Here is a 19232-nt window from a genome sequence, read left to right as displayed (position 1 = left end):
AGTATAGTAGGGCTCAGTCAATACGGCCATCATATTTCCCAACTGCTCTGACCGGATTCAATCCCGGTCAGATCATTACAGCCTCAGCTAGCAAAAGGAGACAGATGGAACTGGAGGGTCTAAGCTAAACCAGCAAGAAGGACAGGTGCTGCATTCTTTGGGATTGGGACAAACGGCAAGAAAGTCTGCTACAAAGACAGGCCAGGCTAGCCAGCAAGGGATCCAGGCATATGCATGGTGTATGGTTAGTGAGCAAGGGAGCTGGGCATACTATGCCATACCATGTTTCAACATTTGAATGCCCTCTCCCCTAGTACATGCAATTTTTCCATTGCCCTTGTATTATGCCTCAAATGTCCAGTGCCTGTGTATTGTGACCCAGCTTCCTAGTGCTCTATGTTTTGTAAAAAGTAGTAATCACTCTTGGGGAAACTGCTAAGCTTTTTTTGGGAAGTGGCTGCAAACTATTTTTTTTTCTTACATTTTGTAAGCCTGAGCCTGCCCTGTACAACAAACCTACACCTTGGTACACCAGGGCTCTGCTGTAGGCAACAAAGAGGGAAATATCTGAACTTTTGTAAACTTTCATGACCCTGCAGCCTGTCAGTTCTGCTTAGAGGTTCTGGGGAAAAAATGCAATATTAGGAAAAGATACAAATGTGTACATTTCACCAGAGAGAGCTGGCAGGCTGCCAAAATTCACTCAGCTCTCACTACATAAAGCCCTGACTGAGCTGTGGTGTAATGACAGCCAGAAAGGAAGGGAAAAAGGTTATAGACTTTGCTGGATAGCTGCTGGGCCCCTGTTTTGACAAGGCCCAGTGCAACAATCTCCCCTGTCCTCCCAATGGTGGCCCTGAGTGCAGAACTCATGAGAGGACCCATGTGCACAGTTTGTTTTACCGTGTTTCCCCGTCAAATAAGCCACCCCCCGATTTTTGCTCAATTAAAATAAAGCACCCCCGCAAATAAGACATCCTCCGATACCTGATACTGTGTGCCTCTGTGTGACTCCTCGATGCTGGCTGCAGTGCAGAGTGAAACTGAAAGTAACTTCAAAGGACAAGCAAGCTGCTGATCCCTGCCCTAACGGAGTCTGTTACCCGGCGAGTCAGTGATCAGAAGGGGACAATCAATGGCACAGAGTGATCAGAAGGGGACAATGAATGGCACAGAGTGATCAGAAGGGGACAATCAATGGCACAGAGTGATCAGAAGGGGACAATCAATGGCACAGAGTGATCAGAAAGGGGACAATCAATGACACAAGGACAAAAAGATGGCATGTGCAGGGATATGCAATGTGTACCACACAGACAGCAAACACATGTAATATGAAAGGTAACTAAGGTATATATCAGATGGCTGGCTAATGTGCCAGCCAAAAGCAGAACATTTGCCATGCACAGCAACCATCCAATACATACCCTAGTTATCATTTTTAATTCTCATGGTTCATTACCATAGCATGCTTCTTCACATGTTGGCTTTTTGTCCCTCAACTTTAATACAAACACAAAACAGGTACAAAAATGACAGCAAAGCACATAATCATTGAAAAATATTGTTCATACAGTTAGGTCCATAGATATTTGGACAGAGACAACTTTTTTCTAATTTTGGTTCTGTACATTCCCACAATTAAGTTTAAATGAAACAACTCAGATGCAGACTTTCAGCTTTAATTCAGTGGGTTGAACAAAAAGATTGCATAAAAATGTGATGAACTAAAGCCTTTTTTTTTTTTACACTATCACCTCAATTCAGGGGCTCAAAAGTAATTAGACAAATTAAAAAGCTGCAATTGAAATGTTCATTTCCAATACTTGGTTGAAAACCCTTTGCTGGCAATGACAGCCTGTAGTCTTGAACTCATGGACATCACCAGATGCTGGGTTTCCTCCTTTTTAATGCTCTGCCAGGCCTTTACTGCACCGGCTTTCAGTTGCTGTTTGTTTGTGGGGCTGTCTGAAGTTTAGTCTTCAACAAGTGAAATGCATGCCCAATTGGGTTCAGATCAGGTGACTGACTTGGCCATTCAAGAATATTCCACTTCTTTGCTTTAATAAACTCCTGGGTTGCTTTGGCTGTATGTTTTGGGTCATTGTCCATCTGTAATATGAAACGCCTCCTAATCAGTGTGACTGTATTTGAGCAGACAGTATGTCTCTGAACACCTCAGAATTCATTCATCTGCTTCTGTCCTGTGTCACATCATGGATAAACACTAGTGTCCCAGTGCCACTGGCAGCCATGCACGCCCAAGCCATCACACTGCCTCCGCCATGTTTTACAGATGATGTGCTATGCTTTGGATCATGAGCTGTTCCATGCCTTCTCCATACTTTTTTCTTGCCATCATTCTGGTAAAGGTTGATCTTGGTTTCATCTGTCCAAAGAATGTTTTTCCAGAACTGTGCTGGCTTTTTTAGATGTTTTTTTGAGCTAAGTCCAATCTAGCCTTTCTATTCTTGAGGCTTATGAGTGGCTTGCATCTTGCAGTGCACCCTTTGTATTTACTTTCATGCAGTCTTCTTTTTATGGTAGGCTTGGATATCAATATGCCTACCTTCTGGAGAGTGCTGTTCACTTGGTTGGCTGTTGTGAAGGGGTTTCTCTTCACCATGGAAATTATTCTGCGATCATCCACCACTGTTGTCTTCCGTGGACGTCCAGGTCTTTTGGCATTGCCGAGTTCACCAGTGCTGTTTCTTTCTCATGATGTACCAAACTATAGATTTTGCCACTCCTAATATTGTAGCAATTTCTTGGATGTGTTTTTTTTTTTTTTACAGCTGTTTCAGGATGGCTTGTTTCACCTGCATTGAGAGCTCCTTTGACCGCATGTAATTTATGCAAATATTTATGGACCTAACTGTATGTCTGCCATGTCAAGGCTTCTGGCGGTTTAGTATCCAATCAGAAAATTGTTCAGATCAGTAGGTTGATTGCAAACATTTCAGCCAACTGTCTTATGTGTTTTAGTCTTAGGACTACAAAGGATCCGGGCTGTCATGACTATAAAGGGTATAAAGTTATGGAATGCATTGCTTTCTACCATACATAGTTTGTGTATCACCACCAAACCATCTCCTACAGGAAACCCTAAAGGTTTATACTATTCGGTTTAATATGTTTTTATTAGTGGCCTTCCATAAGATTCATTGCAGGCTTTCATAAGAGTGAATGTTGTAAGGAACACTACTGATCCCCCTACACCTCCCTATTTAAAATAAAAAGAAAATGCTAGATGTATTGCAGTTCATGCACAAGTTAAATTTTCTATTTGCAAGAAATTTAATTCCATTACTGTGCTGATTCACATAAATTAGCAGACATGTACCAAATTATAATACAATTTATTTGTTAAATGTACAACTTGATAACATTTTTACAAATTCCTTATTTGCTTTTAGTTCATTGGCAGTTTCTTCTAAATGTACCAAAGTAACAATCTAACAGAACTATTTTTTTGTAAACCTAGAAATCACTGGCATCTGCAGCTGGTTGTAGACACAAGATAACAATGAGATATGCAGAAATATTCTAACCATGGGAGGATTTTCCACACACAAACATCCTCATCTATAAAACATGCATGCTGGGAGAGGAATAACATCCAGACAGTTCTGCCCATCACATCTCTGGGGCAAAAGAAAAGTCAGCAAACTTTATTTAAAAAGGCCATCATCTGATGTATGAAGTTTTGCAAAGATCCTTGAAGATAAGCAGGCTTATCACTGGAGGATGCATTAACTCACTGCAACCAGTTATTGCCAAATTTAAATCTGGTTAATATTTAAAGCAGAGTTCAGTAACCCATAAGTCCAAACATTGCAAATTAAGATGCTGTAAATCCGTCAGCGATATGCAAGCCGATGATCACATTTGAAACTTTAAAACTCCCGCTTCAGATCTGAAAAAAAAAAAGAATTAAGCTACATTTTAATATGATATATTCATAAACATAAATTCCATATACAGAATTTACCCAAGTATTGAAAAGTTAAACAGAACATTTATTACCAAGTATGCTGTGAGGATTTTGAGGGCCCAAGAAAGACTATACTCTGTACCGGGAAGCAGCAACCCGAATGCAGTTTGGCTTGGCAACCAAGGGGCAAATTACTTTTAATATTGAAAAAGTAAAATTTATTTAACATCATCATGCATGCTTTACACATCCTATGGAGAATATATCAGGGGGAGTAAATACCAGAAGAATTGGGGTAGATCAGAGTCTTCTTAGCATGCAAACCACCCCTACAATTTATAAACCAAAAAGCATGTTATTTACCAGGAGAGAGAAAGAAATATTAGCTGAACTACTACCTGGAGAACAAGCATTTAAGTGGCAAAATGATTGCCAAATATAAAAATGGTCCTTATACATAATTTGCTTCAAAATGAATCATATTAGGGTTCCTGATAAGGCCAACAGTGTTTTCTATGTGTAAAGTAAGTGTAATATTTACATATGGTAATGATTCTTTACAGTAAAGTCTGAGAAAATGTGAAACAGACTCCCTTAGGAAGTAGATTTGGCAAACTCAATGGATTGTTTTAGGAAAAAGCTAGAGGAATTTCTCTATCCACAGAATATAAGCGGGTATTACATTTTAGAAGGAATGACACCAGACATGGTTGATTCAGGGGAATATTTGATTGCCTTAGGGAATTAGGAATGTGTTTACCATGTTGGAGCAAATTGAACCATGCTTTATATATTTTTTTTTACTTCCTCTAGATCATCTGTGTAAATAGTTTCTTCTCCCCTAGAATAGTGTTTCTCAAGGTTCTTTAGGGTTCCTCCAAAAGTTGTTAGGGCTTGAGTAGTGAGCAATTAGTGCCTTTTAGGTCAGTTACCACTGAGAAAAGTTATCTATTTGGATATCTGTAAGGGTGGCATTCTTCCCATCTGCCACCAAGGTAAAAGGAATTCATCCCACTGACCATCAGGCTGTGCATATCATTGTCACTGGTTCCTTGAGACCTTAAATTTTTTCCCCAAGCCCTCACATTTTAAAAAGATTAAGAAAGGTGGTGTAGAATATAAATACCCCATTTTCCTTGTTGTTGAACTTGACGGACTTGTGTCTTTTTCTAAGCTAACTACACAACATTTGCATTTCTACATAACAGGGAAACAGAGTTTTAACTAATAAATTAATAAAGACCATGATGACACTACTACTAAGGTTACAGATTTGATTTAAATGAACAAAATTTACCAAAAGGTTTCTTCTGTGGTGTTCTCAATAGGTTACAGCCATTTAGTGCTCAATGGTCAAATACCTGCCATTACCCAACACCATTCCATCAATATAATACAGTTTCTACCTTTGTTTTGGGAAAGTAGGTTCATTACCATTACATTTAGGTCTGGCTATTAATTTAAAAAGTATGAAAATGTAAAACTAATACAGCCATCTGTTTTCACTTACCACTTTTTAGCAATAACTCCCCTTTCCGCGACTGATCGAGTTTATCAAGAAACTGTTCAAACACTTTTACATATGGAGCTAGACTTGTTCTTTTATAATCTAAAAAAAAACAAAATACATGTATTTCAAACGTCAATATTAAATCTTCATAAAAATAGTTTTACACTTATCCAATAGTTAAAGAATTTGCTCACCTAATGAAAACACATTTAGTTTTCTTTAAATTTTTCAATAAAAAAAAACTAATTTGAAGTTTTAAACAGCTCATTCTTCTGACAAGTTTTTATGACTGTATGGGGGGTGGTTTACTGACTTCTTGCCCCTTGATAGCACAAGAAATCAGAAAGTGACAATGACTGCAATAACAGGCAGGTTCTAACACATCCCATTTACATGATACAGATACATTTTTACTGCTGTCCCAACAGGGAGTGAGGAAAAAGTTTAATGGAATGCCAAAACTCATTTGACCCACTTACAAGAGGCAGTTACATACATGATTGCATTTAATGATAAAGGTCTGCACACCACTAAAACTATTAAGCCAACATTATACATTTTTTACAGTGCTTAAACCCATACACTGTGTCAACCTATAGATCAAGAAAACCAAACATCAGAGATTTGTTCTACCATAGAATTGTTTTTACATTTTTTTTTTACAGACAATATGGCTAGCACAAATGACTTCTATTGCAACTTAATTGTATATTGCGTTACACCAAGCTTTGTCTAACAAAAGTAACTGCTATGGTGTACATACAGAACGACCTCAACAAATCATTTGGCAGCTTATGATGCAAACATACACAAGTGATGTGTACCCACACAAAACATATATGAAAAAATAACAGCGCTAAAACCTAATGAAAAGAAAGGGGAGAGAGATCAAACAATTTAGAAGTGAAATAGCAACTACAAAGCTTACTCATCCCTGGTTAATTTTTTTATCAAAATATATACTATATCTACAATTATCCACATTATATATCACAGTTATTGAAAGATTTTATTAAATATTTAAAATGTATATGTCTGGCTTCCTATATATAAACTATACTTTTTTTTTTTTTTAAGAAATCTTCTTTGTATGTCAATTGGTAGGGTAGCTATATAGGATTACCAGACATCAAAGAAACCCCCCACCCAGGATTCCTTAAATAAAGGGGCCTCTATCCATTCCATTTGGAATACGAACCATATATTTTCAAGAAATAGTTTGAGTGAGGGCGAATTTGGTAAAATCTAATTATGTAGAATTGTCTTTTTAGCAACCATTGAAATTATTAAGAAAAGTTTGCTGCAACCTTTAGTGATTTTAGTGCCTTGAAGGTGTAATGTACTTCCACAAATATTGCTCATTCGGTATATAAAGGTAGATAGTTCACCAAATGTAGAAGTGAAAACTATATTATTTTAAAACAATGGTCCACAGAAAATGTATTTTGCAACATTCTGAAAGTGCAAGCTAATTCTTATTACACATAACTGAAGGAAGAGGAACTGAATTGGTTAGGAAGTTTTGAAGAAATGCTTTAGGGGTGAATTTCCTGATTCTTAAGGTTTGTTAAAGGTTCAGTTTTTCATTGTGAATTTCATTATATTACCTCTTGTTTTGCGTTTAACTTCTGGCTCTCCTTCACCAGGGCTTTCCTGCTCTTCTTTTATATTCACATTGTCCAACTCGCTACATATCAAGCTAAGGTCAGGAGCAAAAAGAAGTGTGTTACTTTAGTATTAGTTTGTTAAAAAAAATACCTGAAAGAAAAAAAAGCTGCATTTCCCTAGTTTTTCTATTACAACAATCAATCACTAGTCATAGAAAAATTAAACTTAAAGTGGCTGTGCTAATTTATTAAGTATGCAATTTTTGAAAACTAATTGAATGGCATTTTATGGGATGATAGTATTATTGATTAGTATTGCTTAGTTAAAACGGATTTCAATGCTATAACGGGTGCGTACCTTATTGTTGGAACTGCAAATGGATCAAACTGATCCAGCCTCCTGAAATCAATTGGTACAGATATTCTTCCTGAATAACAGATATGATGGAAAATGGATTAAAAAAACAAAAACAAACAATAGCATTCAAAGATAAATAAAATAATTTACAATCTCTCAATTGTTTAAAAAGGCTAGCACAACTAAAAGGGATATTTGTGTTTTTTTTTGTCAGATGCTGGCGAGTTTTATATTGCCAGTCAACTTACATTGACAATTTCAGTATGTTTCAGGAGACCCTATTAGTATGATTCTCTGCGCACCTGCTGCAGCCCATATAATCTCATATCAATTATCATTCTGTTTTATGCAATGGGGATACTAAACAAGCAAAAAAGGTGGACATGAACTGAATCAGAATTTATGAAAGGAATTCGCTTTGTGAGCCGACTCATTTACCAAGTCCTATTCATAAAGAAAATATTACTTTTTAGTTGATGATCCATATATTAATTGGACAATTTAGTGAAAAGTATATAGCCTAAATTACCTGTTTTAGGGTGAACACTGAAAGGGCTCTTTAACAAGTGATTAACACCTTTGCTGACATTCACATCCAATCGAGGATAGCAGTACTGTAACATTATTTCCTTAGCAGCATATGCGCCTTTTTTAAGATCCTGTAAGATGGACAAGAATAGAAGAAAAACATCATGAAGTTAACTTTAAAGACCCAAAAATGTCAGCATGAGCCTTACCCAATACTCCCTTCTCCTGGTAAAAATCTGCAGGTAAAGCTATCCCTAGTCAGGTATACCTTTTAAAATACATTTTCTAAATTCCTGTTCTAGTGACACCTGATAACTATGGGACTTCTTTTTACTTCCTGATGCTGCCTGTAGCACCAAGTATTTGGAAAATACCTCAGTGGGGATACAATAAACAATGTGTACAAAGATCACACTTTAATGTCCCATTCTTATAATAGGGACAGGTACCAAGTGCATTTTGCTGTATAACCGTTACACACCTGGGAGTGTAAACATTTCTTTAGTTTCTCCCATCGTTCAACCGAACTACGTGCTTTCTGGAAATCTTTCTGCAAAGCCTCTCGGACCGGTGATCACACAGGTTAAGGGTTTAAACTGCTTTACTTTATAACATGCACAGAAAAAAAGAAGGAAAGGTCAGTAAAAAAGGATATTTTCTGGAAGAAGTGCCAACACTTTTTCCCAGTTCTGCTTATTCTCTAGAATGTCTTGCCCCACCAAAGCATATTGTTCAAAATATTTCTCCACCACCGTTATGGATTTCCTGGAAGACAGAATTTTTATTTACATTATAGAACATTGTATTTAATTCCCAGAGGCTTTCTGAGCATACAAAGACAATCTGATAAAATATGCTTCTCATATTTCATCTGAGAGACTGTTGGAAGGAAGTCTGTACCTTTAGTGCAAGGATGTCCCTGTTTCTGCTTCATTTATTCTTTAGACTGTGCACTCCCCAGTTTAACTTTTTTTTAGGTTGCTCGATTATTGCCCCAGCAGTCATTAGTTTATTAAGGGAGGAGGTCTAACAAAAAAGCAAAGGCTTACAGCCCCATCTAGATGGCCACCTGCCCACAAAGATTAAGACTTACCAAAGTCTGTAAAAGGTTAAAGACATCTGTAGGGAGTGATGAACCGTGATGAAAAAGACAAACTGAGGACAGAATTCAGGTTTGTTCAAGCAACTGTTTTTTTTTGTTTAATAAATTGTAAGAGAGAAGAGTTTACATTTATCTGTCTTGTTGCCTGTGCCAATAAACTCAGAGTAGTTGTAAAATTTATTATTTTTTTTTTTTTTACAACTACCACTACAGGATACAGTGGTTACATAGGAGTAGCAAAAGCAATCAGAGTGCAGCAGAGGAGCAGGTATCTGAATCACTCAGGGTGCTAGATGCTAAAATGTTTGCTAATCAGTGGAGTTGGAAACAGGACAGGCAAGTTAACTGTTCTGAGAAAAAAGGCAGGTAGAGAAAAAAAAAAAAAAAAAAAAAAGTGTATGTTTGCTTAAATTTACCCACACAAATGTGTAACTAGTATATAGAAGCACATGTGAAAAAATGCAAATTCAAAACTAAACTCCTTTAAGGGATATTAAACTTGCGGGCGGACTTTATAATGATAGGAAATAGAACACAGATCTGCAAGCTATAAAAAGTAATCAGTATACAGAAAAGATATAATGCTTATGTACCTCATACTAAAAGTGCAAAAATGGTTTAAATATGTACCAAGAAGCAGCTATGTAGACTCCATTACACAACCCAACAATTGCCCATAGGAAAAACGTTAAAACTACTATATAATGCTACAATTATCTAAAATAAAATTATGAACTTACAAAGAAAGGAATTGATAAGTTTTTTTTTTTTTTTTTTAAAGGTAATCAAATGCTGACATACCTTATAAACGGATGAATGGGATCGGAGAGCTGAACTTTCTTAATGGTGTCTTCTCCTCCCTAAAGGAAGAATGGAGAGAAAGTCACAAGCAGATTTTAAATTATGAAAAAGCGCAAATGAAATACACAGATCACATATTGTTTGTTTCTTTTGCGCTATAATCCAGCAAAATGATTTTTTAGATACTTCAAAGAGTGTTAAAAAGTAAAACACAAGTCTTTCTTTCCTCTGTTGTGAACAGGCTATTAGCATTACTTTTTTTACAGCTTTAGTCTTAAGTTTTCCAGTTTTGGAGAGAGTGGGGAAGGGTCTGAACTTCTGACAGATTTTAAGGTATGTTCGTGTCTCAATTGGAGACATTCAGTTTCACTATTATAGGTCCTTGAAATCATGGTTAACTAAAGAAAAAGTGAGGGGAACATTTAAAGCCGGTATTAAGAATATGGGTGGAAAGGATGTCCACCGATCAGAAAACCTGCTCCAAAGAAAATGGGACACAGGTAGGATTTCCTCTAACTTTTGATTTGGTCTAATATTCTCCTATAACTATCAATTTTTGGTTGTGTTTCTGGGAAAAGAAGTGCATCAACTCTTACCAAGAGAAAAAAAAAAAATACATTGAACACCCGCATACCTACAAGGCAATTAATGCCTTATCCCCAAATATAATCTTATATTTCCAGAATTAGAAATTGCTGTAGTACTACGTTAAACAGCAATAGGTATCCTGAAAGAACAGTAATCTAAGGTTTTAAACCCTTACCATTCTGTTTTTTCACATTACCTTGACAACACTCAAATATTCTGCTACAGCAGACCTTTCAGCCTGCGAGAGCTTCCTGGCAGACTCATCACACACCCAGCAATGGACGCCTCTCCTACCCGAGTACACCCAAAATCGATGCTGGAATCCAAAGTCCTCTAGAAAATAAATGGAATGATTGCACTAGTAAGTATCACTTATCATATTAATGTGAAACTATTATGTTTTGAATAAAATGTTATCTTCCTTTTAGGTTTTTAAAAGATTTAATTACATTAAATACTTTTTTTCACTAAACATAGAGGATAATAGATTTCCAGTGCACCATGGATTAGCTTCTTGTTACAGATAGTAACAAAAACAATTTTTTATGTCATATTCACTTGATAGTACACATTCTTTATGCCTTCTGCCTGCACCCTTCTTTCTTCTGTGATCTTAAAAAATTGCAGTTTATTCAGCAGCTGGTGTATTCTCACCTTTTTTTTCTGCTCACTTCTACACCAAAGGTCCTTGATGAAGTGGTTGGAAGAACGTAATTTCAGCAATATAATACATTGTATTTTTAGTATTTACTGATCATATATTCAGCTTTTTTTTCTTTCCTTTATTAAGGTCATCATACCCCAAATCCTAAGTCAACTTCACGTCCAGCTGCTTCCAACCCCTTTTGTAGCAATCTCACATCGTACAGCTCTTGCCACTGTCGCATCCCTAATTTTTGGTCAGCTGACTCAATCTTTGCCACTTCTGAAGACACTATGGTCCCCAAAACAAATATGAGACCTTGGGAAAGCTTTAACTGCTTCTGCAATGCTCATGTAAACAGAAAGTGCTACTCTTTTGTTTCCAGTGGCTATGGCACATAAAATTGGAGGACCATCTCCTGCAAATGCCTGGCCTCCTGGGCAGAAACAAAATGCTTTTTGAACTTTTATTAGACTAATGCAAGGCATTCTGGTACCATGCCAATGCAGGTCTATTACAGTATTCCAGCAGAGTAGGCAGAAATTGAACACAGCATTTGCCATTTTTCAGACATATAAATGCTTGGGATGGGTGTTATTCTAAGTGATGAAGAAAGCATTTTCTGATTTAGGATCAATGGCAACTGGGACCTCTGATGTTGCCCAATCCTAAAAGCAATTTTACCAATCTGAATATACAATACCATCTCAAGTCATACATTACTTATGTTTTACCTGCTAGTGCTCTATCCAGGATTCGCATGGCAATAGTCATCAGGGTCCAGCATTTGTTGCATATATCTGCAGAACTGGAAAATAATTAAATGTGTTACTTTATACACCTAGTGAATCTAGTGTTCTTGTGCAAAGTTCTTCTCAGAACTTTTTTAGGTTGGGTGGGAGGAAGTTGTATTTGGGTGGTGAAAAGAAAGAAAAAAAAAAAAAAAAAAAGGGGGGGGGGGGGGGGGGGCAACATGTGACATAGGTATACTGTAATCTCTATATAGCTTAGCTTTTACCACCCCACCGTTTTTTTTTTTTTTTTAAATAACTTTCTAATCCTCACCCTTTTAGTATACCTAATTTTTTGGGGGAATTTGTATATTTGTATTATGCCCCAACTTCCTACTAGTGTACAATGTTTTGTAAAGAGTGTAATCACAGTAGAATATACACAGCAAACTTTATGTGGGCAGCAAATGGTTAATGATCTGACTGGCAGTTCTGTGACCTCCCTCTCACATGATGATGGAATAAAATGAAATATTCTATATATAATTAAAGTGAACTCCGCATAGAAGGCTTTCAGTGGGAGTGAAGGATCAGAGTAAAAAAAGATACAGAAGATTAAACAGATACAGATATAATAAAACGTCTACTTCTATATTAAAAAAGTCTCTGCTAGCCCAGTTAACAGGTTGCAGCTGCTTCTTTACTGACCATTCTATCCCCCTGTACACAAAGCCCAACACCATCCTTCATTCTGAACGATCTGTTATAGAGCCTTTATACTGGTGGCTGAGTGATTGTCTGATATAGATATATCGTTTTATAGACACTAAAATAAATAATGTTTAATAAATATTGTGCATTGCATGGCTAGTGGCAATTGATCATAATGATAAAGGTATTATGGTTTCAAATCCAGTTAGAAGCCATGTGTTGCTGTGCTGAGGGACCAACAGCATCATGGCCCCTATGTGTAAAATATATTGTCATTTACTGTGAACACTATGTAGACCAGATATGCCAAAAGCTGGAAGCAGAGACTAGGCTTGACCTCCAACATTCAAATCATTGGATTGCAACAGAGATAATGCTAAAAAAGCATCTAGAGCTTATATACATTCAGTATCAAACACCCTACCCACTAAGTGTAGTAAATTACTAAAGAAAAAGCTGTTCTCCTAAAGTGCTTGTTGGGAACTAAAGTGAATATGTGTTCTCTTAGAATCTCAAATAAGTATGATGGAAGGTAATAAATGCTTTGGTTATATCCATCCCCTACAGTTATTATTGTCCTCTCCTCCTGTGTCACTGTCTGTATGGGTCTGTCATTTGCAACCCCTATTTAACGTACAGAGCTGCATAATATTTTGGCGCTATATAAATACTAATTATTAATAATAATAATAATAAGTGAACACAAGTTTAACATATTTACAACATTCACCTAAGGTAAGAAAGCTGCCCTTATAAATTACCCCACAGTGGTGTTGTATGTCTTATATATCTCACATGCACACAGGATGCCAAACCTACTGTACATTTTAATGCCTGCAGTACACCTTACATTTTTATAAAAAAACACAGAGCAGAAAAAATTAAAAAGTACCACCATTTTGTGAAAAGGGAAAAAAAAAAAAAAAAAAAAAAAAAAAGATAAAAAAAAAGAAATTTTACCTGCAACATCTCCGAACATCATCATAATCAGTCATATCAATATCAAATACCAACTCCTTCTCTTGTGCTTGAAATGTTCCTGATTTCACGGAGTTGTGCATACTGGGCTGTGGAAGATAATTTATACATATGTATTTACAGGCATTTAAACTTGTCAGGAAACATACAAAACTACATGATCTTGCTACCAGAAAATGAAGTTAAACTAAAGACTAATACATATCGAGCATATTACACAGTGTTTGTTACCTGAAAATTTATTGAGTTGTATGCATGTTACATAATGTATAAAAATTCTCATACTTTAGTCATTCCCACATTAAGGTTTATTTGTATCAAACCACTTGTCCAAAAGGTTTTCTTAGACAGGGGTTGGGAGGCAGTTTACAATTTAATTCTGAAAATTCTAGTTTTCTGGATGTTTTGTGGGTATTTTGTCTGAATACTTTCAGGCACTGCACTGAAACTTATCCATACAGAATTCTGATTTTTCTGGGTCAGTAATTCAGACACGAAGAATGTAGGAGCATTACAGCCATACAACTAGCATTAAAGAGATAAAAACAGCAGCCGCCTTTATGTTTCTCATGAGAGGAGCATTTTAATGTGTAAAGAATATCATTATCCAGTATTTATATAGTGCCGACATATTTTGCAGTGCTTCACAAAGTCCATAGTCATGTTACTAGCTGTCCTTCAAAGAGGCTCACAATCTACCTATCATAGTCATGTCATTAACACAGTCTAAGGTCAATTGGGAGCACAATGTGCTAAGTTTCTACAGTAAATAACTGTAAATGGTGCATACAGGGAAAAGTAAATGGTTTATTTAAAGACCCTATCACAACTTAAAAAAAGTCAACATGAAAGAATTCCATTGCATTTTGCATTAAAACTTTATTGGGGAATTCTAATTTGTCTCTGTGCTAGGGCTCTGTACATTTTAGGACAATATGGTCAAAAGTATTATTATCCAGCACTGATATTTCACAGGGCTGTACAAAGTCCAGTCATGTCACTAGCTGTTCCTAAAGGGGGCTCACAATCTAATGTCCCTACCATAGTCATTTGTCTTTAATATAGTCTAAGGTCAATTTGTGGGGTGAAGTGATTAAGCTAACTGCATGTTTTTGGAATGTGGGAGGAAACCCACACAAAAAATTGGAAGAACACGCAAACTCCATGCAGATAGTGTCCTGGTCGATATTGGAACCTGGGACCTAGCGCTGCATAGGCCAAAGTGCTAATGACTGAGCCACCCTGCTACCCATGCAACCGGAATAATCCAGTGATCTTCAGAACAGACCTAACCACAAATATATCCATAACATGCCAGGATGTATAGCTGTGAACAAGAAGGTATCTTCCTGAGAACAACATTGATGTTTTTATAATTTTAACGGCATAAGCTTGAATTTTGCTTCAGCAGGGATGTTTAATCTTGAAACGTGGCTGGCAGTTACCATCTGTTCTGAAATGGAGATGAAAGGGAAGCACTGGCAATAACTGAGATTATTCAGTAATATCCCTATTACCTTAAGGATTATAAATATCCAATATCTCTATTACCTTGTGGGAATATACAGCTCCGATATCTATTTTGTAAGGATTCATCTTCTGCATCTCTTTCTCCAGCTCGCTCTGATTGTTGAAGGACTGATATCGCACATATATGTCATCTTTCAGGGTGAAACTGAACTCTCGGTGCTGGAAGTAGTTTTTTACAACTGAAAGAACATACAGCAAAAATGTCCAATTATTCACAGTACTTAATTATATTAAAATAAGCAGCGATTTTGTTTTCTTGTTACTCTACATAAGCTCATTTCTCCAGTATACGTCACTACCTGCATCGCTCAAACGATGGTAATCTAGCGCGTGTACACTATTAGTGGATTAAGCGATCAAATATATTCGTGCATAACCGTTGATAGGTCACTAATCGTTTGTTTTGCACGTGTGTACCAAGCCTAACAGATATTTCCCCAATTCCTGTCCTTGGCAGCACAACAAGAAGTAAAGGAAATCCCCCCCAATGAGAAACAACTTGTGACAAACTTTGGATTAGGATTTGAAAGTCTTTTTGGTTTTTTTTTTATCTGCTACCCAGTACTTCATTACAGAATTTTACATTTACGTCCCATCAAACCGACCAAGTTTTACAAGAAGAAATGCTATAGGGAGACATGGAAATCTAACAGGTGTTCTAGGCTTGTAACAAAAGCATTTTTTCTCTAGGGAATTTTGCCCAATTCTTGTTTGAGAGGAAGTGAAGAGAAATTTCCCCTACGAAGCCTCAAACAGCTTTAAAAACTTGACTTGTTCTGTTCCATCTTAACTAAAACTAGAAAAATAGGTTTTTATGACTTTACATAGGAATGCTGCTTGAAGTGTCTGGCCAAATGTAAATGATTTATTATGGTTACAGCAATGTTGAGGAGTGGCATTGTGTTCAGCCTATACACCACCTCAATAAACTCCACTGAATGAAATATTTGACAATTCTAAAGGCAAAAACAGTAAGTTGAGCGCTGCAGTGACTCCTAAACACCGAACAGGCTACAAATATCATAGAATAATGCATGCAGAGATGCTGGAGGGAATGACTGACTTCTATAGCGCCAACACACTCCATGGCGCAGTATGCTGAGGGGTCTCACTGATCACGTGAGGGGGTGCAGAGCGCACAGTGACAATAACTCTATGATAGAGGTACAGCAGCAGCCGGTCTGCCCTGCCTGTTATGCACTCACCGCCCCCGTAGTTTAGCCATCTGTATTACTGGTAGAAGGGGAAGAGTCTCCGGTAGTACAGGGGCAGCAGGTCCGGCACGCTAGCGGGGTCATACTCTGACATGTCCATGATCTGAGACGGTGCAGCCCGGGAACTTGACAGCAACAACACAAAGTGCGCGGGAAAAGGAGAACCAATCCGAACTCTGCCTACCTCCTTACGTCATCGCCATAGCGACCAGTGCAAGGGAAGCTCAGGGCTGACCTGTATGCGTCATTTCCTAGGTACAATCGAATGGGCGTGTCTTTGGCGTTGTGGGCGGGGTTCAGCTGTCAGTCAATCGAGGGAGGGGTATGGTAGTGGTAAATAGGACACAAGAAGTTATTAGAGATTTATACAACAGGAAGTTGTTACAAAGAGACACGATATGCTGAGTTTCACAGTAAATAACAGTGATTGGTGCATTCAGGGAAAAGTAAAGGGTTTATTTAAACAGACCTTGTCACAGTTTATTAAATAAAGATAACCTGAAAGAAAAGCCAAGTATATTTTACTGACAGTTTTTTTCTAGTTTGTTTCTGTGTATTCTAGTTTGTCTCTGTGTATATATTAGGACAGAATAGATGAAAGTATTATTATTACACAATATTTTTATAGCACCAACATATTACACAGCGCTGTACAAAGTCCATAGTCATGTCACTAGCTGTCCCTCAAAGGGGCTCACAATCTAATGTCCCTACCATATTCATATATCTCTATAATACAGTGTAACATCAATTTCAGGGGGAAGCCCATTAACCTAACTGCATGTTTTTGGAATGTGGGAAACCGGAGTACCTGGAGGAAACCTGCGCAAACGCGGAGAGAACCTACAAACTCCATGCAGATAGAGTCCTGGCCGAGATTCGAATCTGGGACCTAGCGCTGCAAAGCCATAACAGAGTGCAGAGTGCTAACCACTGAGAGTGCAGAGTGCTAACCACAGAGCAAACATGCTGCCCAAATACAGCTGCCCCCTATTCACCTCCAATTACTTTACCATTCACCAACACTGCACCTTGATGCACATTTGCTCTCATCCTCGCACTTCTAGATTCACCAGCTCTGCACTGATGTGACTACTGCACTCATCAATGACACACAAGCACACACTTTTGTACTCCCTGACACCTTAAAGTACACTTTAGCAATCATAAGTACCCTAACAATGGCCTCTTTTGCACTCATTGAAACTGCACCTCCAAGTATTTCTGCACAATGCAACACTGCACTTACATCCAATTTTGCACTCCCCAAGATCTTAATGATGCTTTTCTCTGCATTGGCATACAACTGGATCTTTTGTACTCACTGACACCACAATGATGCATTTTTTTTCGCTATCTGATGTGCACTTATTGATACAGCACGATCACACAGTTTTGCCGTCACCCATGTAGAATTTGTACTAATCATTCCCTAAACTGTCACAATGTAGATAATATTAAATCAGTGATATACAATCTATGAAAATTGTCAGAACCCTAGGCAGATATAAAAGACACAAATGAATGCAGCTCTGTAATTATTATATCATTCAATGTAATTTTATCATTCAAGCTGTTTATAGAAAAATGGAGAATTTAGCTTGTCACAGTGTTATTTCTCTTGTCCAGTATGGAATATGGCAGATCCAGGATGAGCTGAGCTGAATGATGCCGACCATCAGACAGAAAACATCTAAAGGCAGAAAGAATTATTACAGATGAAGTCTCTGGGATGAAGCTAAATATTCAAGCTGGTTGGTTATTTTATTTTGAATGGGCTGTTCATTTCTATTTTGCTGTTGTCGGCCGGAGTTCTGTTTCAATAATAATAACTAAAAATGTTATCAATCAGTGCACAAATGTGGAACAGTAATTCAGTTCTATCATATGACAGTAAGCTATACAGGTAGTCCTCGGGTTACATACGGGATAGGGACTGTAGGTTTGTTCTTGAATTTTAAGTAAGTTGAATTTGTATGTAAGTTGGAACAGGTACATTATTTTAATAAATGCAATTAGGACTGATGTTTGTCTCAAAATATTATTAGGCAGCGTAGTGTCAGTTACTGTATAAAATCCTCTCTGTGAGGCAATCACAAACAAAGCAAAAAAAAAAAACTTTATGGAGCCTAGACGTTCATTAACTTCTGGAGCAAGCTGTGCTTTGATATGCAAAAAGAAACAACTGCAGAGCTTGTCTTGGTCATTAAAGAGTTACAAGATGTTACAGATCAGCTTCACTCTTAAAATCACCTACAACCTCAGCTGCCCCCTCCCCCCATCCAGCCTCCGCACAGTATCTAGGAGTCGTCTGTATGTCGGATGTCCTTTACCTGGGGACTACGTGTATATAAAATAAAGATGTATTACTATAGTGACGTTCGGATTGTTCCAGGCTGTGTCCATCCCTTGGATTGGAGCTATTTTGACCTCGTGATATTGTGGAAAATATTAAATCCTGATATTCCCTTTAACCCCCCTAGCGGTAATCCAGAGTGTGACTCGGAATGGATTTCACTAGCAAAAAGCGGTAATCCCGAGTCACACTCGGGGTAACTTTAGAAGCCCCCCTTACCTTTGCCCGGCGCTCCAGCGGCGATCGGATGGCGTGGCCAGGCGGGAAATTTAAAAGCAGATTACCGATTACAGATTATCGGGGTGAGGCGGGCAGGACATCCCCACTCGCATCACCCGGGAGGAGGGTGTCATCTTCCGGGTGATGCGGGTGGTGATGTATTCGGGGGTGTGGCCGGGTGGGAAATTAAAAAGCAGATTATAATGTAATCTGCTTTTAAATGGGTTTTACAGTAAAAAAAAAACACTCTACAACATACAGTAAAAATAAAAGTACATTTTTCATTTTATGTTTTATTTCAAATTACATTGTTGTCGTCTATTATTTCATTATTATTTAAAATTATTATTTATATTATAAATTATATTATAATTTATGATTACAATATAATAAATAAATATAATTATCATACTCAGGAGTTA

At 37.4% G+C, this 19232-nt stretch overlaps 1 protein-coding gene across 1 annotated transcript; it reads right to left on the bottom strand.

The window, feature by feature from the left end:
- Window positions 1-3342: 3342 nt before the first annotated feature.
- Window positions 3343-16434, bottom strand: PRIM1 (DNA primase subunit 1). The gene is made up of 13 exons (XM_072407982.1): window positions 16227-16434; window positions 15043-15200; window positions 13474-13580; window positions 11806-11879; window positions 10625-10761; window positions 9841-9899; window positions 8593-8702; window positions 8419-8507; window positions 7939-8068; window positions 7410-7479; window positions 7052-7143; window positions 5445-5543; window positions 3343-3916 (listed from the first exon to the last, which is right to left on the bottom strand). The coding sequence occupies exons 2-13, from the start codon at window positions 15094-15096 to the stop codon at window positions 3897-3899; spliced, it is 1041 nt and encodes a 346-aa protein (XP_072264083.1). The 5' UTR covers window positions 15097-15200; window positions 16227-16434; the 3' UTR covers window positions 3343-3896.
- Window positions 16435-19232: the final 2798 nt, after the last annotated feature.

This window comes from Pyxicephalus adspersus, chromosome 1, assembly GCF_032062135.1.
Source record: "Pyxicephalus adspersus chromosome 1, UCB_Pads_2.0, whole genome shotgun sequence".
Classification (NCBI taxonomy): Eukaryota; Metazoa; Chordata; class Amphibia; order Anura; family Pyxicephalidae; genus Pyxicephalus; species Pyxicephalus adspersus.
The sequence above is the reverse complement of the archived record's forward strand: the minus strand, read 5'-3'. Positions and strand labels throughout refer to the sequence as shown.

What these genes read in the sequence shown, in the direction of transcription:
- PRIM1 (XM_072407982.1), bottom strand. Translation starts at nt 15,096, where the DNA reads ATGCAGAAGATGAATCCTTACAAAATAGATATCGGAGCTGTATATTCC. An exon ending in AATATTTGAGTGTTGTCAAG is followed by an intron (nt 9,900 to 10,624) that starts GTAATGTGAAAA and finishes TTCTTCCTTTAG; the next exon opens with GGAGGAGAAGACACCATTAA. An exon ending in TTTGCAGTTCCAACAATAAG is followed by an intron (nt 7,144 to 7,409) that starts GTACGCACCCGT and finishes TCCTGACCTTAG; the next exon opens with CTTGATATGTAGCGAGTTGG.